General features: G+C 43.9%; 1 protein-coding gene across 3 annotated transcripts in view; it reads right to left on the bottom strand.

The window, feature by feature from the left end:
- Window positions 1–2,186: 2,186 nt before the first annotated feature.
- CPVL (carboxypeptidase vitellogenic like) overlaps window positions 2,187–26,617 on the bottom strand; it is a 48,043-nt gene continuing 23,612 nt past the window's right edge. For all 3 annotated transcript variants that reach the window (XM_063128758.1, XM_063128752.1, XM_063128765.1), the window contains exons 12-13: window positions 14,680–14,862; window positions 2,187–2,515 (exon numbers count right to left, since the gene is read on the bottom strand). In XM_063128758.1, the coding sequence (XP_062984828.1) occupies window positions 2,405–2,515; window positions 14,680–14,862 (294 nt within the window). In that variant the 3' untranslated portion in view covers window positions 2,187–2,404. The remainder of the gene's footprint in view (window positions 2,516–14,679; window positions 14,863–26,617) is intronic.

Here is a 26,617-nt window from a genome sequence, read left to right as displayed (position 1 = left end):
GACATTGAGGCTCTCTATTAACACTACATTTCAGTTGCAACCTTATAAGGCAATCCCATGCCTTTATTTAGAAGTGTGATCCATTTTGTTTAATGGGGCTTACTCCCTTTTTCTTTACGATTGCAGCCCAAGTTCAAGATAAACTGTCATTTCATTTGAGTTCTTCCACAGTAAAGGTTTACTAAATGGTGCCAATGGAGGTTTCCTTTCCTTTTCTTTAGCCCCTGAAAGGGAGGTGAAATTAGTGGGAGAGTGACTGGCTGGGAAGGTATAACCCCCCTCCCCCTCAGTAAAGAAATGCCATGTATATAAACATTGTTCTTCAATGTTTGCTTTGTGTGACCTCTGAGAGGCCACACAAGTGTATCTGTGTTGGCCTAAGACTTAATGTTATTACTGTGTTGAAGGCTTGTTTAGTAGTAGCTGCTTAGTAATGTTCTGAAGGGCGAGGGAGAGAGAGGGGATATTGTTAGATGGGGCCTGGATCAGATAAATTCGCTTCTGATCCGCTGGGGTTTCCTGCTAGGTGAAAAAGAACAGTTGGGGAATGACAAGTGACAGTTAAGGAGTTCACAGTTAGGGATATAGTTAATCTGTTGGTAGTCAGTCTGCTGGTTGGTGGGTGGCATTATAGAAGGGCTAGTAGAAAGCTGAAGAGAAAGTGAATAGCGAAGGCCTGGATATTAAGGTATTCCTTCTCTGTAGGATAAACATGTGTGACCTGTGAAGATCAGGAGTAGGGAACAGGTGGTTGTGCATGCCACGAGGCTGCCCTAAGATCTTGCCAGAAGAAAGTTACACAAGCAGGCAGTAAATACCCAGAGTAGCTGTTGAAGCAGCCAGAAATACAACAGGAGGAGCTTTTAGAGTCATAGGAAGACTGTAGCCAAGAGCTACTTTTCATAAGCCCAAAGTAATTATATATAAATTACGCCTAAGCCTATTTTATTTATTTGTGATATTTATATACTGCTAAATACAAAGCTAATATGAGGTTTTTAAGTATTCTACGTGAATTGGTGGCAGTAGGAAAGGGTCAGGTTGTGGAACTGAGTTATAATGGCAGAGGGTTCTTTAGGCCTTGAAATATAAGCATTTGGTAGAAATAAGAAGCTCCATTGTTCAGATTGCCCAGTAAAGGACCAGTTTCCTTTCCTCATAGGTGTTAGCAGCACTGGGAGTGAAATTCCCCCTCACCCTCTCATGAATAGTGGTCCCAATCCAGATCAGACCCCCGTGAACTTACACAAGACCAAGAAAAAAAATGTAAGGATCGTTGAAAAGTTACACATTTCGTGTCTAGTTTAGTCCTGCGATGCTTTTAATGAGTGGTTGTTCTGATCTGATTGAGGACTGGACTTCCTGCAAAGAAGCAAGTCTTCGTTTGGGGGTTGTCCTGGAACCATTATTGTTACATAAAGCTTACGTGGCCTCAGTGCACTGAGTGCCCTCTACCAACTTTGGTTGGTGGCCCAGTTACAAGCTACCCTGGCTGCGTTCAGATAACACAATAACCCACCCTGAAGAAAATGTGCTGCATTCAGACAACATGCTAACCCACTGTTCCACAAACAACCCACAGTTCAAAACAATCCACACTCAACCCAAGGGTGGGTTAGCAAGTTGTGTGCCTTGTACCAACTTTGGTTGGTGGCCCAGTTACACTTCTATTTGGACAGGGATAACCTAGATTCATAAGAACATAAGAAGAGCCATTCTGGATCAGACCTAGGGTCTATCTGGTCCAGCATTCTGTTCACACAGTGGCTGACCAGCTGTTGACGGGAATACACAAGTAGGACATGAGTGCAAGAGAACCCTTCAGTAGTCTATGCTCTGGTACCTTCCAAGCTAGATTACTGCAATTCACTCTACATGGGCTGCCTTTGAAGATGGTCTGAAGCTGCAGCTTGTGCAAAATATGGCACTGGTTTGATAACTGGGACCAGTAGAGAGCAGAGAAGGTCTGAGTATGTAACACCAATTCTGGCCCACTTGCATTGGCTGCCTGTACTTTTCTGAGTCCAATTCAAAGTGCTGGTTTTGACTACAAAGCCTTACACAGGTAGTGTACTTGTAGGTGCACAAACACACAATCTCCTTTAAAGAATTTGCATAGTCTGTTTTTGAATGGCTGCTTTCCAGAGGACACATTTTGAACAAATAAATATTAGGTGCAGCCAGAATCTGAAATAATCTCTTCACTTTATTATTTCGAAGTTGAACATGGTTTGATTTCCCCCCACACACTTCAAGTTTACCAACACAGATTAGCAGTAAGAAAAGAAACCCATTTGTAATACTTTTAATATTCAGTGCCTATGATCCTGGTGAAAGTTTCTCTATTGAGCAGTGAAATCTCTTGTGGAGATTTCTTAAGAGGTGCAGTGTTCAACTTGCATTTTCAGTATTCATTAGTTTTCCATCCTTTTCCTGAGATAAACCTGTCTAACATGTCCAAAGATCTTTCAGGCTGGTCATAAGGCAAGATGTGTCCTCCACCTCGAACAATGACCTGTAGAATTATAAAAATGAAATGCGTTAGAAGTAGCCCAAATAAGAAATGATGCTGTTCCAGGATTTGCTAAAAATTAGATCAGGTATTTTGCAGCTACATCAATCTCACATAATGGGATAGAGGCAACATGGTGCCAGTAGTCAGGCATTATAGGAGTGTAGTCCAATAAATCTAGCCTGAGGGGCTGAAATTTCATTTTGAAGAGGCTCTTGGAGGTCCACATTGGGGGCAAGGCCAAACACCCAAAATACCACCATATTTTAGCTTAAACCTCTCATTGCCAGTAACTAAGCTTTAGGAGAGCCATCTCTTTAGGAATATATAGACTGCAATTCAGAACGCAGCATGGCACACTTGATGCTCCTGTTGCAAATTATGACAGAGTTCCACAGACAGCTCTTATTCTTCCCCTTCCTATCAAATTGTGACGACTATTTGGTATACGTGCAGGGCCAAGTCTTGCTTTATGTTTGAAACTTTGCTACGTACCCAAAAGTATATACCCTGCCAAAGTCTGATGGCACACAAATGTTAAATCAGGCCCATTTCTCTTCAAAAAAGGTCAAATGAACACTTTACTGCTGCAGCCAGTTTTAAGAAACCAAAGAGCCCCAACTGCTAGGCCTCAATTGTGGAACATCTTCCCCAAAGAAGTTCTCTTGGGCATTTTAATTAATTGTATTTTATTTACTGGAAGGAAGAAATATTTTAAACACTGGAAATGAAGTTTTCAATCTGCTGTTTGTATTGTTATTTAATTGTGTTAAGTTTTAAAAATTATTTTAATTGTTTGATTATTTATCTTAGTGGTGCTGTTGGGATTTTAAATTAGTGTCATATATTGCTCTGGAACAGACATTTATTAAGGATGGTATATAAATTCCTTAAATGAATTTAAAAAATCCAATGTCCAATGCTGCATGCATAAGCCCTTCACACTTAATGAGGTGCATATATTTGTACCTTCTCTGCAATATATAAAGATGTAAAATTTCCAGAAATTTTGAGGCCATGGAAAATAACTGGGTTTTTTTCCAGAAAAAATCAAGCAAACATGACAATCTTGGAAAAACAGAAAAATAAGCAATATTTTAGTGTTCTGTACGGATCTACAGTCACTTTGCTGTTTTAAGACAGCCTTCTCTAACCTAGCGCCCTCATGGTATTTTGGACTTCAGCTCCCATCAGCCGCAGTCAGCGTGGTCAATGGTGAGGAATGCTGGGCATTGTAGTCCAAAACATCCAGAGGACACAAGGTTGGGGAGGGTTGCTTTAGGAACATAAAGCAACCTTTTTGTTCCTAATGAACATTTACTATCAAGAATGCACAAAGTTGGGTCTATTCACATGTTGGGAAACTGAGCATAAATGTTTAACATTAAAATATACTTTAGATCAATACTTTTATTAAGTAATAAAAGAAATAATTATGCTGGGAATCTTACCGAAAGAATTAAAAAAAAGAGCATTCCCCCCCATGGCTCCATTATTTCCAGACATTTTTCATCTCTAGTCTTTCTATAAAAGTATTATGACATAGTTTTTAGAAATCATTTTGTGGGGAGTAAAGGCTGGGTAACAATATGTGTGTGTGTGTATACTTTGTCTTAAATTCTAAAAGAAAATATTTCATAAAAACTAATTGCCCTGTGTATGAGGACAAAAGATGCATCAGTTTACTAAGTAATGTGTTGGAACTGGACCTAGAGACCGCTTTAAATTCCAGGCCATCCATATAGACACATTAAGTGGCATTCAACATGCCATAAAACTCACTCACATACCTCAGAAGCATTGTGATTGTGATCTCTAAACTGAAGCCAGCTACAAACCAAATCAACTATTTCTCTCATTTTACCCAGAAGCAGTATTGCGGAATACAGCAAAATGTCACACTGCATTGCTAATTGCTCAGTATTCACATTTTCACGGATTCTGTCCTCAATATAGAGACATCAACAGAATTTAATTATTTCTCCATTACTAAATGCTAAAAGTAAACAACAGTGGGCAGTATCTTTAAGTTAGTCCAAAAGATCTTTACCGGCGCCAACAAAGTCTGGAGCCTTGAAGGTGAAATGAGTCAGACTTCCCGTCTTGGGAGTTGTCTGCCACAGTGACTTCTGTAGAAGCACAGAGCTAGTTGAAGGACACTGATGTGATAGTTGCGTTTTATAATATAGCTTTTAAGTTTAGAATGAAGTTAGCGACAGGGATCTCTTAGACATCTGAACAGAAGAGTCTGTAGCGAGCTAGAGGTCACCATGCCATTTCCCCACTACCATTATTTCAATTTTAAAAAAAATATTTTCCTTTCCAAGAGTTTAGCCATTTGAGTTCCAACACTGATTTTTATTCATATTGTGATCAATGGAGCCAGAACAGGTTAACTTACAAAGATGTTAAGGAATGTTCATAAGATGTGATTCAGATGCTCACTATAGTGAGTAGGCAGAACTTTCCAAAACAGCAAAGGATTAGCCCTACTGTCATGAACACAGTAGTCTTGTTGGACTACAGCCTTAAAATGCACTTAAGACATGTGCTGACCAGACCCATTGCTGGGATAGATGAGGTCTTCTTAAATATGCATAGTAGTGCACATATGAAGTGTTTCTTACAACATGCTTAGAAGGAGCACACTGCCCTTTGGCCATTTAACTCAATATTATCTACTGTGACTTGCAGTGGCTCCCCTGGTCTCAGGCAGAGGTCTGTCTCATCACCTGCTAATGGTCTCATCACCTGCTAACTGGAGATACTTGGGACCTTCTCCATGGAAAGCAGGTGCTCCAACACGAAGCTATGGAATTTGGGGAAACTGAAAACAATTTCCCCAAATAATACTACTTGGAACAGTGGCAACCAATCTGTTGGCACCTTTCTTACAATGGGGGAGGGAAGAAAGGGAAGAATAGTGTACCTGGGCTGCAGTTTCAAGAACAGGATTAAATTTAGAAACCAAAAATATTTCTGTTTGTAAAATGTTAGTGCCTATTTAACGCCCACACGTTTTGTTTACTCCCATCAGTTAACATTGCATAATTAATTTGTGAGTCCAGAGGCAATCACATCAGACTAAAAGGGAAATGAAGCACGGGGAAAGGGATGCGGCCAAAGTGGAACGCCTGAGGTTCAGACCGGAAAGCACATCCGTTCCAGGGGTGAGAACGAGTTCAGGTTACGTGCACAATCTGTTGCTGGTCTTTCCCTGTGCAGGAAACAGATATGGTAATTTATCTGGGATATACACTGCAAGCTGATGTTGTTAACTGGCTTAAAACCACAGCCACCACACTCATTTTACTTTGGCTTTGGGATCTGTTTGAATTGCAAGCACTGGTTGTATTTTACATCATTCCAGACAGTTCTCCTCTCCCTAATCTAATCACTGCCATAGACATGGCTAAATGCTCCATAGAGACCTGCAATGTCACTCCGAGTCACAAACACCACACACACACACAGTCTGCTTTACTTCAGTGAAAATAGTAAAACAGCTCCATTTCTCCTTTCCATTCAGCTTAAACACACACACACACACACACACACCATTGGGGGGAAATTAGCCAGAAGAGTTTCAGAGGGGCCCAATTCTAAAATGCAAGACAAAAAATATAACAGTAGAATACAGGGACCTTGCTTACATTTACTGCGACCCAAACTTCCTCTTTAACCTTTGTATTTAAAGCAGGGCAGTGGCTGTAGGATGTCAATGTGCTGTCTGATCACTCACCTTCAAGAGACTGAAAGGAAACCACCTCCTAGAATGTTAGATATATGTATCTTCTAATTAGATGGTGTCACGATATCATGAACACAAAACTACTTTCTTTATGGATGTTCACAGTGTGAAAGAAAATTACCTGAATCCTGAGCCATTTTATAGATGTTTTATATGAACACTTTTCAAGACTTGGCCTGGAACATGCAATATTTTTAGCTTCAATTCAACTTAAGCATTAAAAGATTAAAATGGACACCAATATTCATTATGTCTATATTCAGAACAAGCTGGGTAGCAGTTTGAAACTGGCAGCAGCAGTTCAGGAGGGTCTTAAGTCATATGAAATCTGCTGTGCAAAGGGAGGATTTATTATGAGATGTCAACCTCAAAGAATACAGGAAGAACAGGAAATTAAGGTGCACGCAGGTCATGGGGTGGGAACATACTGTAACAAGAGTTTCAAGTTTGCTATGAACAAAGAATATAGGGATCACTGGAACAACAGCAAGAGAACGTCCTGTTTAAAATCAAGCAACCTCTAGCTGAAGTGCTTGTTGATTTGGCTGCCCAGACATTTTATCTTCCAGGTTCACTGCAAGCCAGACTGAAGGATGCCTGTTAGCTTGTTTTCAGAAGAATATCCTGAATGAAGTCAGTGGCAGGGCATTCACACAAAATGCTAAACTATGGTTTAGCGCTTATGTTCATGTGTGGAAACAAGCCTGAGGAAAACCTTGGACTCGCCTGCTCCTCCTTCTCCAATACAGCTGAAAGGAAGAATAAACCAGGACTCAGTTTCCCTCTGCCTGATTTCTGTCCTTACATGCAAACCAGGAATTGTAGTTTAAAATAAACAAGCCAAGTACAAATCCCAGGTTGTTTAACTGGATTCTTTAACAAACAACAGGTTACCTTAAACCACAATTCCTGATTAGCATGTAACCATAAACCAAGAATCCATGAACATGAAATGGAACGGAACATTGGTACTTACCGAGAAGGTTCCTTCTGGGTTGGTGTGTGGAAGGCATCCCACAATGGGTTAACTCCCCCTATCGCCCAGGAAAAGCAGGGACTCACATGACTGAGTTTTAAGCCCTCTATTGGTCTGAAGCTCCTCCTAGCCAGTTCCGTCCATGGCTAAAGCTCGGAAATTGAGAAAGGAAGCATCTCTTTGTATCATAGGTAAGGAAGAACCACAGAGGAACAGATAACTTATTAGTAAGTACTTAGAAATCAATCTGAGAGTACAAACTTTGAGGATCCTTAGGAAAAGGTCTGGCCGGCTAAATGCAGAGACAAGTGGCCTGATAGACTCGGTGGTGTTTCAGGGTGTGGTTGGGATGCCTTCCGCACACCAACCCAGAAGGAACCTTCTCGGTAAGTACCAATGTTCCATTCTCCAGGTTGGTGTGAGGAAGGCATCCCACAATGGGATATGCAAAAGCTAAAAACCCCTTATCTGGGTGGGAAAGTCTTAAGCCGAGTCTATTGTAGTCCTACAACCTGCTGGAGGACTCTCCTGCCAAAGGAGGCATCCGCTGAGGCATATGTGTCTATTTTGTAATGTCTTATGAAGGAATTAGGACTTGTCCAGGTGGCCGCCTTGCAGATTTCTGCCAGAGGGGCATTAGTACTTAAGGCGGCTGATGTGGCTGCTGCTCTAGTGGAGTGAGCTGTGACTCCTAATGGCTTGGGGAGGCATGAGGCCTCATAGGCCGAAAAAAATACATGCTTTTAACCACCTAGCTAGGGTAGATCTGGTAACCTTCTTGCCCATAGCCACAGGGTGAAAGGAAACAAACGGTGAATAAGATTTTCGAAAGGACTCTGTCCTTTTTAAGTAAACTTTAATGGCTCTGCGGACATCCAGCTTGTGCCAGGCCTTCTCCTGTGGATGAGAAGGGTTAGGACAGAAAGATGGCAGAATAAGCTCCTGTGACCTATGGAATAGCGTGTTGACCTTAGGGATAAAGGTCGGGTCTGTTCAAAGGACGACAGAATCCTTATGGAAGGTGATGAGGCCTTTTCTGATTGAAATGGCAGATAACTCTGAGATTCTGCGAGCAGATGTTATGGCCACAAGGAAAAGAACTTTTTGTGTTCGAAGGGAGGTTTAGTCAATGCAGAAAGTACAACATGTAGGCTCCAGGAAGGAAACCTATGGACAATGGGAGGACTCTTGAGTGCGGCTCCACGGAGGAATCTTTTGATGTGAGGGTGTGAACTTAGTGGCTGCCTACCAGGCCTGGAAAGGACTGATGACAGGGCTGACGTTTGCCTGCGCAGGGTACCCGGTTTTAAACCCATCTGAAGGCCTTGTTGGAGAAAGGCTAGGAGTTCCTTGACACCTGTTGCCCGTGGAATAAGCTTCTCCCTTTCACTCCACCTGCAGAAGGACTTCCAGGTTGTTTCGTAAATTCTGGTGGTGGAGTCCTTGCGGGATGCCAGCAGGGTGGATATGACATCCTCAGAATAACCCAGAGTTAAGTAGATGGACCTCTCAGCAGCCAGGCGGCTAGTTTGAGCCAATTTGGGTCTGGGTGCAGTACTGGTCCCTGAGACAAGAGATCTGAGATCTGGGGCAGGAACCATGGACCTTGCACTGCTAGGGCTAGAATCTCGGAGAACCAGGGGCGTCGGGGCCAGAAGGGGGCTACTAGGACTACAGTGGCTTGTTCCTTTCTGATTTTTTATAGAACTCTGGCTAAGAGGGGGATTGGAGGGAATGCGTAGAGCCTCTCTTTCGGCCAGTTGATATATAGTGCATCTATCCCTTCGGCTCCGTAAGACTGGAATCTGGAGAGAAATCTTGGCAGCTTGTGGTTTTGCCTGGATGCAAACAGGTCCAGCGTTAGTGGGCCGAAATGGTGTATGATTCTCTGGAAGACTGCTGGATGTAGGCTCCATTCCCCTGGGTCTATTTGTTGCCGACTCAGATAGTCTGCTGTATGGTTCAGGGTCCCTTTGATGTGTTGGGCTGATATGGAGGCTAAGTTCTGTTCGGCCCATAATAGCATGCTCTGGGCCTCCAGGTGTAAGGAGAGGGATTTGGAACCCCCTTGACGTGTTATGTGGGCTCGTGTTGTTGTGTTGTCCGTTCTGACTAGGACATGAGAATGTTGCAGATGGCGTGAGAATGCTTTTAGACCCAGGTGTACTGCCCTGAGCTCCAGCCAGTTGATGCTGTGGCATTTTTCCTCTGCATTTTATTTTCCTTGGGCCAGGAGAGAGTTGCAGTGGGCTCCCCACCCTTCGAGGCTGGCATCTGTTGTCAGTAAGATCCTCTGAGGCTCCTGGAAGGGGCTGCCCACCTGCAGATTTTGGAGGTCTTGCCACCACATGAGGGAGTCTCTGACGTGCAGAGGGAGAAGTATTGGGAGGCGATCCCTCCTTGCTATTTGAGCTTGGAAGGGCAATAGGAACCACTGAAGGGGGCGAGAATGCAGCCTGGCCCATGGGAGAATGCCGAGGCATGAGATCATTAAACCCAGAAGATGCGCAGCATCCATTAAGTTGGTTATTCTTTGCCGATGAATTGCCCTTGAGCAGTCCTGAAGCTTGACTATTCTCTCTGGGGAGAGGAATATTAAACCCTTGGAGGTGTCGATGAGTGCTCCTAGATGAGGGAGGACCTGGGTGGGTGTGAGATGGCTCTTTTTTCTGTTTATGACAAAGCCGTGTCTTTCTAGGCACTCGACAGTTGTCTGTAGATCCTGCGAGGCTTTCTGACTGGAAACAGAACGGATAAGAAGGCCGTCCAAATATGGATAAATATGCACGCCCTTTAGCCGGAGATGAGCTATTAGTGTCACCATGATCTTGGTGAAGATGCGGGGTGCCGAGGATAGGCCAAATGGAAGTGCTTTGTACTGGTAATGATAGTTCTGGTACGTGAAGCGTAGGAATTTTCTGTGAGGTAGTGAGATGGGAATATGCAGATATGCCTCTGTGAGGTCTATGGAAGTCAAATATTCTGCTTTGTGAAGGGCTTCTTTGATGGTTTGCAATGTCTCCATACGGAATTTTCGATATTTGACAAACCTGTTCAGATGCTTGAGGTCCAGAATTGGTCTCCAGCCTTTGCCCTTTTTGGCTACTAGAAATAAGATGGAATAAATACCTTCGTATTTTTCTATGGATGGTACTGGTTCTATCGCTCCTATTTGAAGTAGACGCTGTATGGCGGTAGATAGGATGTGATTCTTGGTGGCGGATTGTGATGTGGGGGATGGGGTGAACCGAGGGGGAGGTTGTTTCCAAAACTCTATGAGATAACCATGGGAGATGGTGTCCAGGACCCAGCGATCGTCTGTGGATTGTTCCCATGCTGGGAGGAAATGTTGAAGTCTCCCCCCGATGAAGGGTTCCCTGGTGTCAGAACTGCTGTCGTCCAGACCTTGAGGCCTGGAAAGTAGAAGGGGGTTTGGCAGAAGCGCTAGAGGAGTTGGCGCTTCTGGACTGAAAGCGGGATCTGGACCATGCTGGTTTAGGAAACCTGTAGCTTTTGGATCGAAAGGAAGATTGGTTAGTGGTCCGGAATGGGAGAAAGGATGTATAAGACCAGATGAGTTTTTTATCTTCTCGCCGGAAGGATGAAGGCATAACTTTTTTCTTATCCTTAGTCTCTATGAGGACATCTTTTAAGGCCTCTTCTCCAAAAAGGTGTGCACCTGTGAAAGGTACAGTCGCAAGATTTCCCCTTGAGGGAAGATCAACATTCCAGTGCTTAAGCCAAATGGAACGTCTGGCCACATTAGCAGCTGCTATGGAGCGGGCTGAAAACTGAAGCGCATCTTGTGTAGCATCAGCCAGGAAGGCAAAAGATTTAGAGCGTTTGAGCAGTCCTCTGTATAAAGTAGGCTGATCTAATTCCTTATTGTTTATTATGTCTTCCACCCATAAGATGGAAGCTCTAGCGAAAAAAGATGATACTGCTGAGGCCCTTAAAGCTAATGCTGAAGCTTCATGCGCCTTTTTTAAAGCTGTATCTGATCTTCTTTCCCCGTGGTCTTTTAGGGGAAAGTCACCGTCTTTTGGCAATACAGCACCTGAGAGCAAGGCCGCCACAGGGGCATCTACTAATGGAATTTTTAATTCTTCCATCACATTGTGAGGAAGAGTATAAAACCTCTGCGCTGTACTGACTCCCTTTTTCCCCTGGAGGGGAGATTTCCACTCCTCCTTCATTAATTTATTAAAGGAATTGGGAAAAGGTACCTCTCTGGTGGTTGGCTTGGGTTCTGGAAACATCGCTGCCCCTCTAGATAAAGATTGCTGTTTGTCGGGTTGTACTGGCTCACTAGCTAGAGAGACAATTGCTTTGGACAATAAAGGTAAAAAAATCCTCTTTGTTAAAGAATCGATCAGCCGAGATATGGTCTGTAATTTCTATGTCTGACCATCCACCCTCCTCTCCTTCTGAAAAGAACTCCTGCAGTGACATTATGGAGGAATCACTGTCATGGTGGGGCTCAGCCAAGGGGTCTTGGATTTGTTAGAGCGACCTTTGGCTATGGAGTATGGGTCTGGAGAGTCGTCCCCAGAGCCTGCTGATGAGTGCAGACTATGGGAAGAATTGGGCTGTTTTGACCTGAAAGCCTTATTTTTGTTTTTTGTTTTATCATTGTTTTTATTTTTGTTTTCTAATTGTGGAGGAGGAGAGGAGGAAGACTCAGAAGTGTGCAAGCCTCTGGTGCGTTTTGCAGAACGGCTTGATCTCAAGGTTTGCTTGTCTAACAAATGGTCAGACAGATTATCCAGTACTGCCTTAGTGATCTGTGCTAAAACAGATTTATCTATTTGAGCCATGCTTAGGATAGGTGTTGGGGCTATCTCATTATTCTGTGGCTGAGCAATGGAGGAGGTGGAAGGAGGAGGGGCTTCCCTTTGCAAGTTGGAATCAAAACTGCAACTCAAAATGGCCGCCCGCTTTGTTTGGCGGGAAACATCCACGTGGGGGAGAAAGAATGGATTTGATCTCACCCTTGATGCTGTTGGAGCATCCAGCTGCTCCGTTGCTTCCTCCTCTTGTTCTGAGTGGAGAGGGTGGCGTGCTGAGCCTCCAACTCCCTCAGTCTCGGCCGCATCTTTTGAGGCCGGGATCCCACCGTTCCTGGTGTGTAAGAGACTCAGCGAGGGGCGTTGGCCTCCGGGCTGGTGATCTCTTTGATCCTCCGCGGCTGGGAGACTCAGTAGGCAGCCTAAGCCGGCAAACTGGTTATCTCCTTGACCTTTCTGGCAGGTCATCCTTTTGTCTGCTGATGGCTTCCTAACGACTCTCACATGAGTCGTTGTTTTCTTTTTCTTTTGAGGCTTCGAAATGGTTTTCTTTGCCGGAGGGGTCATAGAGAATGATAGGCAAGCGGCAGAGAAAAAGAAGCAGAAAAGGGTTTTTGTTTGTTTGTTTGTTTTTGGTAAGAGAAAGAAAGTCAAAGAGGTAAGAAGTTTAAAAAGTGTTAGAAATAGAGATAAGTATAGGCTTGAGATAGGAGGAGATGAGAAGTAGCTCTGTCCTGGGCGAAAAGCAGGGACGAACTGGCTAGGAGGAGCTTCAGACCAATAGAGGGCTTAAAACTCAGTCATGTGAGTCCCTGCTTTTCCTGGGCGATAGGGGGAGTTAACCCATTGTGGGATGCCTTCCTCACACCAACCTGGAGAACCTGGTTTACTCCTCCTCTCTGCTATGCAGAAGGAAAACCAATACTCTACCATTCAACTACAGATCCCACACTTTCCAACAGTTAATATACGTTATGTGTTTTGATAGCTGGGTGGTTATTACAGGCAGCAGGGGAAATAGCAAAAGTGAGAAAGAAATTTAGTTTTCTATCAATATGCTAAATGCCATCATGCTAAAGAGCAAATCCTACAAGTGTTTCACAGGCTCAGGGAACGTCCACATGCAATACCCAAACAAACTATACTTTTAGAAAATGATTATTGTAATGCATGGCATTAGGAACTGTGTTCATCTTCATGGTATGAAGCAACTATCTGCACTTTATGTTGATCCTTCAATTAGAAATATGCTTATGTATATTTACTTTGTTCAATCCAGTAACTTCCCTAAAACCCTCCAAAGGATGCAGTTTCAGAAAAGCAATTAGTCACATGATTTAAAATCCCACTTAAGCCCCCCCCCCATTGTTACTGGAACAGTGTTACAGCTAGGTAATTTTAGAAACTGGATGTAATGGTCTTAAGATGGCTAAGTATGCTGCTTCAGTCGTGAAACACACAACTAATATTTTTCTTCTAACATGCTCCCACTGCCATTCCATTCTTTAAAACTGTAGCCACATTTCTGATATGTTAGAACAACATCCAGACTCTTTGTCAACCTTGGGAGGGGGGAAAGCACATCTCTGTGCATGTGCAGTTTTGCATTTTCAACTCACTTAAATCATAACAGGAATAAAATGCAGTTTGCATCTGCACCTGCTGCTCTCTGGGTGGTCATTTGGGGAGCACCTGGGCTGTGGGACTCTGAACTTTGACCCCAAGGTCTAGCCCTAGCTCCGCCACTGCACCGAAATAGTCAAATAGCTATGCTCATAAATCACTGTTTAACACACACACACACACACACACCCAGCAACAACCAAAACACTGTTTTTAAAGTGCATCCTGATTGTTTCCCCCTCCCCCTAGGAAATCAAACAGGCTATATTTTACCCACACTCTGACTCACAAGGTATGATACATACATACCCAGATATCTGTATTCCAAACTTCCAACCACTTAGAGCACTAGTAATGCACAACCAAGAGCATGAAAAGTTTAAGTCAGACAGAGTACTACCGAGTTCAGTTAGAGGAAGAAGAACTCGTGGGGTGCCTGCCCTGTGAGTTTGCCAAGCGCTGTTTAGCCTGTCCTGTTCTGGGAGCCGGTCTGGCCAAGCGCTTGGCAGTATGCACTTTCTGGAGGCCCTGGAAAGCGCCCTTTGCCTCCCCCTACCCTACGTCAATTGTGAACACAATTTCCCTAAGGCTGAGAGAAAATACACAATTTCCCCAGCCTTGGGAAAATTGTATATTCCCCCACCCCACCCCGCTGCATGAATGGGTTCTGCCGGGACCTCCACTCTTGCAGGTGCGATGGTGCAAAAATCCCCCCAGGGACATTTGTCAGGGCCAGGGAGGGACAGATGCGGGGGTGTCTGCTGCCCTTGCAGGCCCAGGTAGATTTTCACCCCATCATTAAGTTCAGTGAGGCTTATTCTCTAGTAAGTGTACATAGGATTGCAGCCTAAATTATCTTCAGCTCGATTTTAGAAATTAGTAGGGAGAAAGTGAACCCTTCAATAAACCTAAAGTTCTGTTTTTAAGAAAAACTTTAGGAATAGAACTGGTAGCTGCAATGGTGCTTCAGATACTGGCTGCATACCAGTACAATAAACACAGTTGAATAGTACTACAATTCTTTTCTTACCTGATAGAATTCACCGGCTTGGCGAACATAGCCAGCTACTTCAGGATCCTTAGCATTTATTTTCCATACAGCTCTCTTGGCATTCTTGTATTCTTTCGCTTTGGCCCATGGCACAGTAGGCAGAAATCGTTCTGTCAGTGGGGCTGCCACAATGATATCTAGTTGCCCATTGTATAAGAGAACCTGGAAAGCATATGCAAGTCAACAACTTGTAAAGCTCAGATTAAAAAGGCCCTGTGAGTCTTACAGAGTCAAACATCCATTCTGATCATAAACAGTTTGCATAATAGAACAACCAAAAACCAAGGACAGAGGACAGGATAATCAACTGGTGCAGCACAGGATCTTAGCCTGGAGCTCAACCATTACACATCACCTGAAACTGAACTAGGGCCTTTTCTACACAAGGTTGTTAATCCACTGCATCTACTTTCGATTTCATTGCAGAATTGAGTTCCAAGGAGCATTTCCTTTCCTGCTTTCTTCTATATAACCTCTAGGTGGTGCTGTGGTATAGCAGAAGAGCACAAATACACAAGTGTTTTCTTTCACTATTAGAAATAATATTCCATTTTCCCTGCTCTAAATAATCTCACCAATCTCAGTTAACAAACAGAAGTGAAATTGGAGTCATGACATCATCTAAAGAAGCCATAAAAAACTGTAAGCAGGGAATGATCAGGAAAAAAGGAAAGGAACCTCTCGTGCAAGCACTTGAGTCATTGCTGACTCCTAGAGGGACGCTTGCTTTCGCTGACGTTTTCTTGGCAGACTTTGTAGTGGGGTGGTTTGCCATTGCCTTCCCCAGATCAACACACAATAAAAACCTCATGTAGAAAAGCTCTCAGACAGAGTTATCCAAACACTGAAGAAGAAGTTTTGAGCGATGTATCTTTTTCTGGGATGTACTATTTGAGACTGCAGGCTGTATGGAGTGAGCTGAAATAGATAGGCTGAGATTAGGTAAACATCTTTTGTTTACCTCAAAAATTATCAGGTTTGTGTGCTTCTACTTGAAAAGACTGCTTTCAAAAACCCAATAATTTGCCCCTCTGCCTGCAAGCTAAGGTAAACAGAGAGGGACATCACAAACACCTGGCTGGGATTGGAATTCAACCTGTTCTGGATGGAATTGTGCTCACCTTGAAAGACTAGGTCCATAGCTTGGAAGTGCTCCTGAATCCTACACTGTCCTTGGATCTTGAGATGGCAGCAGTAGCCAGGACTGCATTTGCACAACTATATATTGTGCTCCACCTGTAACCATTCCTGAGTCAGTCTGATCAGGCAATAGTTATTCATGCCTTGACTACATCATAGTTAGACTATTGCAATACGCTCTATATGGGGCCATCCTTAAAGAGCAGCCAGAAGGTTCAATCGGTGCAAAATACAGCACATAAGCTGCTAACTAGTGCACAGTTTTGTGATACCATCATCCGAATACTGAAAGAACTACATTGGTTGCCAACTGTTTTCCAGGCTCAATTCAAGATGTGGGTTTTACCCTTTAAAACATTAACCAAGGGTGAACAACTCTACAAATTGTTTGCACGGATTACAATCTACTGTATACTTTTTAATGTTCACTGTTTTTAACTTTTGTAAACCACCCAGAGAGCTTCAACTATGGGGCGGTATATAAACGTAATAAATAAATAAATAAATAAACTGTAAGGGAATAATTATAATCAGTGTAAGCAACGACACAGTGCAGTAAAACAACAACAACAGTATCTTAACTTTACAAACTTAGAAGCATCATGTAAATCAACATGGATAATACTATTTTCTATTTTTATGGATGTTTTAATATACTATATTTCCATGAAGACTGATGTGTATGTAAAAACATACTCTCTCTCTCTCTCTCTCTCTCTCTCTCTCTCTCTCTCTCGTGTGTGTGTGTGTGTGTGTGAGAGAGAGACAGACAGACAGACAGACAGACAGACAGACAATAGCACTAAGATGCAAAAGACTTCTCTTAAACTGCAAAGCTTTTATAATTCTATGTCAACAGAAGTTGTCATTACACTTATTTTTGGTGTATCTCTTGGACTTTTGGAAGTTATAAAGTTAAGTATCAATGGCTATATATTATTGCAAGACGCCATTCCCCTGAATCATTAATTTAGCATAAACAATTATTCCATATCAATCTATGAGAAGAGTGGAAGGAAGGAATCCATCATTTCCCCACCTTATGGCAACAACATCATAAAGGTGTTTAAAAATTATGATAAAACTTCACATTTCTGACTTGTTGCAAATCAAACAGTGAATTTTGTACTAAGTCTCTGTTAAGATCTTAAATATTGGAACAAAGATGCAATTAGCTGTGATTTAATGAGTTGTCTAATGATAAGTGACAGGCCTGCCAGAATTTCCAGACTGCATGCAGTCATAAATAAGGTATTGCAGCACAGAGTCCTAACCTTAGGCAAGTTACCTTTCCAATGTTGCTGCTAAGGAGATGATAATAAAATATTCCCACTACATTTACAACCCCCCAGTAGTCTTCAAAAGTATCCCAAGACCAGGAAATACCTATAATCAAGTTAGAGAAAGCACAAACACTGACATGCTTTAGAATAACCATATTTCAGTCTATTATGATTTACTGAATGTGAAGAGATGTATAGAAAGGCAAAATCTCCACGATAAGGGATGGAGTAAGAATATCCAGTATTTTTTACTCAGAGCAAAGAAGTTATGACATTATTTTTAAAAAGCACAAAGCCTTATTGGGCAAGGCAGATCTAAATACGTATAGAAAGCAAATTCTGATACTTCACTAAAATATATTTTCAAGATCTACAGACACTAAAGAGTTTCTTACAGTTAAATAACTGAATATTGCGTATTTGAAGCCAAAGCCTGTCCTTTTCCTCTTTCCTGGGGAAAGAAGGCTTCATCCATTTATTACAAACCCTAACTGTGATATGCAACATAAGAAAGCACTAAATCATAAAGGAACATTGCCCTGCAAAATCCCTTTCATTCAGTTCTCAGTTCTCAAGGGTATCTATTGGCTCTCTCACATACAACTTTGTTCTCTTCAGAAGGACTGACACAGACGCTGTGTGCTTCTCAGGGATAAAAACTATTCTGAAGGAGCGCATCAGGTTTCTCAAACCACCCCAAGCAGGTGTGCGTTTACACACACACAAATGTACATGAGGGCTCTTGTTAGGAGCGAGATGGACAAGATAAGCAGCCACATTAAACAGGGAATAACTGCGCCAGCTAAAAAGGAGAGAAAAAATAAAACTGTGCATCTCTACTGGGGCCGCTGTGACCAAATGTTACCCAAACGGAAAGAAAATCTAAGGGCACAATCCTATGCATGTTTAGACAGAAAAATTCCAACTCCACCCACCATTCCTCAGCCAGCATGATGTAGGACAGCAGAGCTGGCAGGGGCATTCTGGGAGTTGTAGTCCAACACATCTGGAGCGCCCCAGGTTGAGGAAGGCTGATGTAGGACCTTTTTCTGTCTGAACATGCATAGGGTTTAAAAGGAGAAAAATTGCACTGAGGATTCCTGCTTGTCACTTCACAATATGCTGCTGTTACTGATAAAAACTATTTTCCATCTAAAACCTTTTCCATTATTCTTTCAATTAATGGGCAAGCTGCTATTCACTCAGCTGCTTCATGATCCCGTCTTATGGTTGCCTTGCTGACATAATTTGGCATTCTGTATTTAGTAAATGTGGTTGTTAGGGATGTAATTGCACCAATTCAATATTAAGAGGAAAATAATTCTCCATTCACAACAATTAAACCATAAAATACAGCATGATAACACATGACAATTTTTAAAATTTAAAACTACAGTATAAAACCAAATTGAAAACCAGTGTAAAGATTTAGAAATTCAGCAACAAATTTTAAAGCAACAAAAACTTAAGAAATAAAATACTGAGAATTTCTGAGTAGAAGATGTTTGGAGGTACATGACAGAGAAAAATGTATAAAAATTAGTACAGCATATAAGGGCTACTAGTATGGGAATATCCAAGTGATAAAACTGCCTTTATCACTAGGCCACAGGAGTGACTTTTATTTTATTTTTAAGTGTCTCTCTTATTTCACTAAAAGTAATAGAATCTTGGAATGCTGAAATACTAAATATGTCTGGGTTAATGACTGAGGTCTTTCCCTAAGCTCTGCTATGAACAATGGAGCCAATGTTGTAGATGTGTGCTGAGAAACGGAACATTGGTACTTACCGAGAAGGTTCCTTCTGGGTTGGTGTGCGGAAGGCATCCCACAATGGGTTAACTCCCCCTATCGCCCAGGAAAAGCAGGGACTCACATGACTGAGTTTTAAGCCCTCTATTGGTCTGAAGCTCCTCCTAGCCAGTTCCGTCCATGGCTAAAGCTCGGAAATTGAGAAAGGAAGCATCTCTTTGTATCACAGGTAAGGAAGAACCACAGAGGAACAGATAACTTATTAGTAAGTACTTAGAAATCAATCTGAGAGTACAAACTTTGAGGATCCTTAGGAAAAGGTCTGGCCGGCTAAATGCAGAGACAAGTGGCCTGATAGACTCGGTGGAGTTTCAGGGTGTGGTTGGGATGCCTTCCGCACACCAACCCAGAAGGAACCTTCTCGGTAAGTACCAATGTTCCGTTCTCCAGGTTGGTGTGAGGAAGGCATCCCACAATGGGATATGCAAAAGCTAAAAACCCCTTATCTGGGTGGGAAAATCTTAAGCCGAGTCTATTGTAGTCCTACAACCTGCTGGAGGACTCTCCTGCCAAAGGAGGCATCCGCTGAGGCATATGTGTCTATTTTGTAATGTCTTATGAAGGAATTAGGACTTGTCCAGGTGGCCGCCTTGCAGATTTCTGCCAGAGGGGCATTAGTACTTAAGGCGGCTGATGTGGCTGCTGCTCTAGTGGAGTGAGCTGTGACTCCTAATGGCTTGGGGAGGCATGAGGCCTCATAGGCCGAAAAAATACATGCTTTTAACCACCTAGCTAGGGTAGATCTGGTAACCTTCTTGCCCATAGCCACAGGGTGAAAGGAAACAAACAGTGAATCAGATTTTCGAAAGGACTCTGTCCTTTTTAAGTAAACTTTAATGGCTCTGCGGACATCCAGCTTGTGCCAGGCCTTCTCCTGTGGATGAGAAGGGTTAGGACAGAAAGATGGCAGAATAAGCTCCTGTGACCTATGGAATAGCGTGTTGACCTTAGGGATAAAGGTCGGGTCTGTTCGAAGGACGACAGAATCCTTATGGAAGGTGATGAGGCCTTTTCTGATTGAAATGGCAGATAACTCTGAGATTCTGCGAGCAGATGTTATGGCCACAAGGAAAAGAACTTTTTGTGACAAAATGCGTAGTGGGATAGAGGCAATTGGTTCGAAGGGAGGTTTAGTCAATGCAGAAAGTACAACATGTAGGCTCCAGGAAGGAAACCTATGGACAATGGGAGGACTGTTGAGTGCGGCTCCACGGAGGAATCTTTTGATGTGAGGGTGTGAACTTAGTGGCTGCCTACCAGGCCTGGAAAGGACTGATGACAGGGCTGACGTTTGCCTGCGCAGGGTACCCGGTTTTAAACCCATCTGAAGGCCTTGTTGGAGAAAGGCTAGGAGTTCCTTGACACCTGTTGCCCGTGGAATAAGCTTCTCCCTTTCACTCCACCTGCAGAAGGACTTCCAGGTTGTTTCGTAAATTCTGGTGGTGGAGTCCTTGCGGGATGCCAGCAGGGTGGATATGACATCCTCAGAATAACCCAGAGTTAAGTAGATGGACCTCTCAGCAGCCAGGCGGCTAGTTTGAGCCAATTTGGGTCTGGGTGCAGTACTGGTCCCTGAGACAAGAGATCTGAGATCTGGGGCAGGAACCATGGACCTTGCACTGCTAGGGCTAGAATCTCGGAGAACCAGGGGCGTCGGGGCCAGAAGGGGGCTACTAGGACTACAGTGGCTTGTTCCTTTCTGATTTTTTGTAGAACTCTGGCTAAGAGGGGGATTGGAGGGAATGCGTAGAGCCTCTCTTTCGGCCAGTTGATATATAGTGCATCTATCCCTTCGGCTCCGTAAGACTGGAATCTGGAGAGAAATCTTGGCAGCTTGTGGTTTTGCCTGGATGCAAACAGGTCCAGCGTTAGTGGGCCGAAATGGTGTATGATTCTCTGGAAGACTGCTGGATGTAGGCTCCATTCCCCTGGGTCTATTTGTTGCCGACTCAGATAGTCTGCTGTATGGTTCAGGGTCCCTTTGATGTGTTGGGCTGATATGGAGGCTAAGTTCTGTTCGGCCCATAATAGCATGCTCTGGGCCTCCAGGTGTAAGGAGAGGGATTTGGAACCCCCTTGACGTGTTATGTGGGCTCGTGTTGTTGTGTTGTCCGTTCTGACTAGGACATGAGAATGTTGCAGATGGCGTGAGAATGCTTTTAGACCCAGGTGTACTGCCCTGAGCTCCAGCCAGTTGATGCTGTGGCATTTTTCCTCTGCATTCCATTTTCCTTGGGCCAGGAGAGAGTTGCAGTGGGCTCCCCACCCTTCGAGGCTGGCATCTGTTGTCAGTAAGATCCTCTGAGGCTCCTGGAAGGGGCTGCCCACCTGCAGATTTTGGAGGTCTTGCCACCACATGAGGGAGTCTCTGACGTGCAGAGGGAGAAGTATTGGGAGGCGATCCCTCCTTGCTATTTGAGCTTGGAAGGGCAATAGGAACCACTGAAGGGGGCGAGAATGCAGCCTGGCCCATGGGAGAATGCCGAGGCATGAGATCATTAAACCCAGAAGATGCGCAGCATCCATTAAGTTGGTTATTCTTTGCCGATGAATTGCCCTTGAGCGGTCCTGAAGCTTGACTATTCTCTCTGGGGAGAGGAATATTAAACCCTTGGAGGTGTCGATGAGTGCTCCTAGATGAGGGAGGACCTGGGTGGGTGTGAGATGGCTCTTTTTTCTGTTTATGACAAAGCCGTGTCTTTCTAGGCACTCGACAGTTGTCTGTAGATCCTGTGAGGCTTTCTGACTGGAAACAGAACGGATAAGAAGGTCGTCCAAATATGGATAAATATGCACGCCCTTTAGCCGGAGATGAGCTATTACTGTCACCATGATCTTGGTGAAGATGCGGGGTGCCGAGGATAGGCCAAATGGAAGTGCTTTGTACTGGTAATGATAGTTCTGGTATGTGAAGCGTAGGAATTTTCTGTGAGGTAGTGAGATGGGAATATGCAGATATGCCTCTGTGAGGTCTATGGAAGTCAAATATTCTGCTTTGTGAAGGGCTTCTTTGATGGTTTGCAATGTCTCCATACGGAATTTTCGATATTTGACAAACCTGTTCAGATGCTTGAGGTCCAGAATTGGTCTCCAGCCTTTGCCCTTTTTGGCTACTAGAAATAAGATGGAATAAATACCTTCGTATTTTTCTATGGATGGTACTGGTTCTATCGCTCCTATTTGAAGTAGACGCTGTATGGCGGTAGATAGGATGTGATTCTTGGTGGCGGATTGTGATGTGGGGGATGGGGTGAACCGAGGGGGAGGTTGTTTCCAAAACTCTATGAGATAACCATGGGAGATGGTGTCCAGGACCCAGCGATCGTCTGTGGATTGTTCCCATGCTGGGAGGAAATGTTGAAGTCTCCCCCCGATGAAGGGTTCCCTGGCGTCAGAACTGCTGTCGTCCAGACCTTGAGGCCTGGAAAGTAGAAGGGGGTTTGGCAGAAGCGCTAGAGGAGTTGGCGCTTCTGGACTGAAAGCGGGATCTGGACCATGCTGGTTTAGGAAACCTGTAGCTTTTGGATCGAAAGGAAGATTGGTTAGTGGTCCGGAATGGGCGAAAGGATGTATAAGACCGGATGAGTTTTTTATCTTCTCGCCGGAAGGATGAAGGCATAACTTTTTTCTTATCCTTAGTCTCTATGAGGACATCTTTTAAGGCCTCTTCTCCAAAAAGGTGTGCACCTGTGAAAGGTACAGTCGCAAGATTTCCCCTTGAGGGAAGATCAACATTCCAGTGCTTAAGCCAAATGGAACGTCTGGCCACATTAGCAGCTGCTATGGAGCGGGCTGAAAACTGAAGCGCATCTTGTGTAGCATCAGCCAGGAAGGCAAAAGATTTAGAGAGTTTGAGCAGTCCTCTGTATAAAGTAGGCTGATCTAATTCCTTATTGTTTATTATGTCTTCCACCCATAAGATGGAAGCTCTAGCGAAAAAAGATGATACTGCTGAGGCCCTTAAAGCTAATGCTGAAGCTTCATGCGCCTTTTTTAAAGCTGTATCTGATCTTCTTTCCCCGTGGTCTTTTAGGGGAAAGTCACCGTCTTTTGGCAATACAGCACCTGAGAGCAAGGCCGCCACAGGGGCATCTACTAATGGAATTTTTAATTCTTCCATCACATTGTGAGGAAGAGTATAAAACCTCTGCGCTGTACTGACTCCCTTTTTCCCCTGGAGGGGAGATTTCCACTCCTCCTTCATTAATTTATTAAAGGAATTGGGAAAAGGTACCTCTCTGGTGGTTGGCTTGGGTTCTGGAAACATCGCTGCCCCTCTAGATAAAGATTGCTGTTTGTCGGGTTGTACTGGCTCACTAGCTAGAGAGACAATTGCTTTGGACAATAAAGGTAAAAAATCCTCTTTGTTAAAGAATCGATCAGCCGAGATATGGTCTGTAATTTCTATGTCTGACCATCCACCCTCCTCTCCTTCTGAAAAGAACTCCTGCAGTGACATTATGGAGGAATCACTGTCATGGTGGGGCTCAGCCAAGGGGGTCTTGGATTTGTTAGAGCGACCTTTGGCTATGGAGTGTGGGTCTGGAGAGTCGTCCCCAGAGCCTGCTGATGAGTGCAGACTATGGGAAGAATTGGGCTGTTTTGACCTGAAAGCCTTATTTTTGTTTTTTGTTTTATCATTGTTTTTATTTTTGTTTTCTGATTGTGGAGGAGGAGAGGAGGAAGACTCAGAAGTGTGCAAGCCTCTGGTGCGTTTTGCAGAACGGCTTGATCTCAAGGTTTGCTTGTCTAACAAATGCTCAGACAGATTATCCAGTACTGCCTTAGTGATCTGTGCTAAAACAGATTTATCTATTTGAGCCATGCTTAGGATAGGCGTTGGGGCTATCTCATTATTCTGTGGCTGAGCAATGGAGGAGGTGGAAGGAGGAGGGGCTTCCCTTTGCAAGTTGGAATCAAAACTGCAACTCAAAATGGCCGCCCGCTTTGTTTGGCGGGAAACATCCACGTGGGGGAGAAAGAATGGATTTGATCTCACCCTTGATGCTGTTGGAGCATCCAGCTGCGCCGTTGCTTCCTCCTCTTGTTCTGAGTGGAGAGGGTGGCGTGCTGAGCCTCCAACTCCCTCAGTCTCGGCCGCATCTTTTGAGGCCGGGATCCCACCGTTCCTGGTGTGTAAGAGACTCAGCGAGGGGCGTTGGCCTCCGGGCTGGTGATCTCTTTGATCCTCCGCGGCTGGGAGACTCAGTAGGCAGCCGAAGCCGGCAAACTGGTTATCTCCTTGACCTTTCTGGCAGGTCATCCTTTTGTCTGCTGATGGCTTCCTAACGACTCTCACATGAGTCGTTGTTTTCTTTTTCTTTTGAGGCTTCGAAATGGTTTTCTTTGCCGGAGGGGTCATAGAGAATGATAGGCAAGCGGCAGAGAAAAGGAAGCAGAAAAGGGTTTTTGTTTGTTTGTTTGTTTTTGGTAAGAGAAAGAAAGTCAAAGAGGTAAGAAGTTTAAAAAGTGTTAGAAATAGAGATAAGTATAGGCTTGAGATAGGAGGAGATGAGAAGTAGCTCTGTCCTGGGCGAAAAGCAGGGACGAACTGGCTAGGAGGAGCTTCAGACCAATAGAGGGCTTAAAACTCAGTCATGTGAGTCCCTGCTTTTCCTGGGCGATAGGGGGAGTTAACCCATTGTGGGATGCCTTCCTCACACCAACCTGGAGAATGGCCAATTTGCACATGTGCCATGTTTTGTTCACTGCCTGGACCTATCGGTGTAATATGTCCTCACAAATGACACTGTAAAACAGATCAGATGAAGATACTTGATAAGACGGCTCCAGAGGAGTTCCAGATGTGCTGGCTCTCAGTCACATGTATTATGTGCTATGAATTTAATTGACATCATCCTCACACCCTGGCTCCAGAATCCATTTTGTTCCAGGAAGCTGCCAGAAACGCTGTTAAGGCTCTGGAACCAACACAGAGGCACAGGACCCACGGAATATACTTGCTTCCTTCGTGAATCTGTTAATCAAAAGTTCTGGTGGGAAAAATAGTCCAATACAGAAGCAGCCCTACCTCCCAGACAGGTCAAGTACTGAGGAAACCTTGATGACACCTTTTGATTTAAAATCATGTTATGTCACTCTCTATAGCAAGCTAGATGGAAAGTTATTCAAAAGGCAAAGAGCCTCCCTGAGCCTTCTCTTCAGTTGCCAGAACCAAACCATGGTTCTGGCAATTAAACAGAAACCATGGCCCAGCCTCTGAGCCATTAAGCTCTGCATTTCCTTTCTTTGTAACGCTATAACTGCCATAGAAATTAGGCAGCTAATGTCCATTCTTTCTGCTTGGGCGTCTTTCACATTGATATGTCTCAGCTCGGCGAATAAACCCAGGGTCCAATTAATTTTTAGTATCATTCTCTGTTTTTTCCTGGCATGATTCTCTTCTCTACCCTGATGCCTTCCTGTCATTTTCAGGGTCAGAAAAAGTTACCCCCTGATAAAGCGCCCCCATCTCTATCAAGTCCAAAGCCGTGTTCCATCCATAATGCAGCACAACTTACCAGCTCTATTCAACCATTCTGGTGTCTGGTAGTGGATTGAGACCTATACGTGAGTTGTCGGTTCCAAGTCCAAAGGTGGCACTGGTCCCGCAGAGAGCACTGGGAAGGGATATCAAAAGGCCTTGCGCTGAATGCGTGATTTCTGGATTTCATTGGAAACTCTAAAGGAGAGGTCCCATTGGCAAATTTCTACCCAAATCCATTTTTAACCCAAATTGTGGTGGCTCTGAGCTCCCTAATAAAGGTTAAGCTTAGCCTTCATTTGGTCTTCCCATCATCGCTCACCAGACAATTTTGTTCTGGATATTGTGATGCAGCCTATTGCCAATAAGAGTAGTGCAAGAAACTGCACCCACTAAAGTGCAGTAACCACAGCAGTAACTCTTGTGAAAAGGAGCCATTAAAGGAGAGGTGAATTAATAACTCTCCTTCCTGGAGTAGCTAGAGCCTCGGGGAAGTGTTGAAAAAGTGGACAACATTGGGAAGTGTCAGTTCAACACTTAAAAGTGAGAGAACCACATCGCCAAGGGGAAGATGTTGCCCCGCCCCCTTTTGGTGTATTTGCTTCCTTTGCCCCTCCCCCACTTTTGGTGCTTCTGAATTATGCTACTGTGCCCTCCTTTCTCTTACTGTGATTTCTCTCCCAGTCCTTCACAACTGTGTACAAATTAGCCTTTATTTATTTATTACATTTATATCCCACCTTTTTTCCTCCAAGGAACCCAAGGTGGCGTACATAATCCTCCTCCTCTCCATGTTATCCTCACAACAACAACAACCCTGTGAGGTGGACTGGCCCAAAGTCACCCAGTAGGTTTCCATGGCCGAGTGGGGACTAGAACCCGGATCTCCCGACTCCCAGTCCAACACCTTAGCCACTACACCACACTGGCTCTGTCTTGCAATTTCCTTGTATGTTACCCATTCAGTTCATAGGTCCCTTTGTCAGATGAAACATACAAGGAAATTAATCAGGAAAGACTACATGTATTGGACAGCATGCACTTGCAAAAGACCAACAAATAACAACAACATGACCTCATTTGCACATTTTTGAGGTACTGAAAAAAAGCACCAGAGAATGATAGAAGGTTAGTGATTGGAAAGAGAAGGCAAGGGGAGTGGGGGAAGAAGATGGGTTTTGCTGCAAAGGCACTTGG

Source organism: Elgaria multicarinata, chromosome 1 (genome assembly GCF_023053635.1).
Source record: "Elgaria multicarinata webbii isolate HBS135686 ecotype San Diego chromosome 1, rElgMul1.1.pri, whole genome shotgun sequence".
In the NCBI taxonomy this organism is placed as follows: Eukaryota; Metazoa; Chordata; class Lepidosauria; order Squamata; family Anguidae; genus Elgaria; species Elgaria multicarinata.
This window is presented reverse-complemented; position numbering and strand designations above follow the sequence as displayed.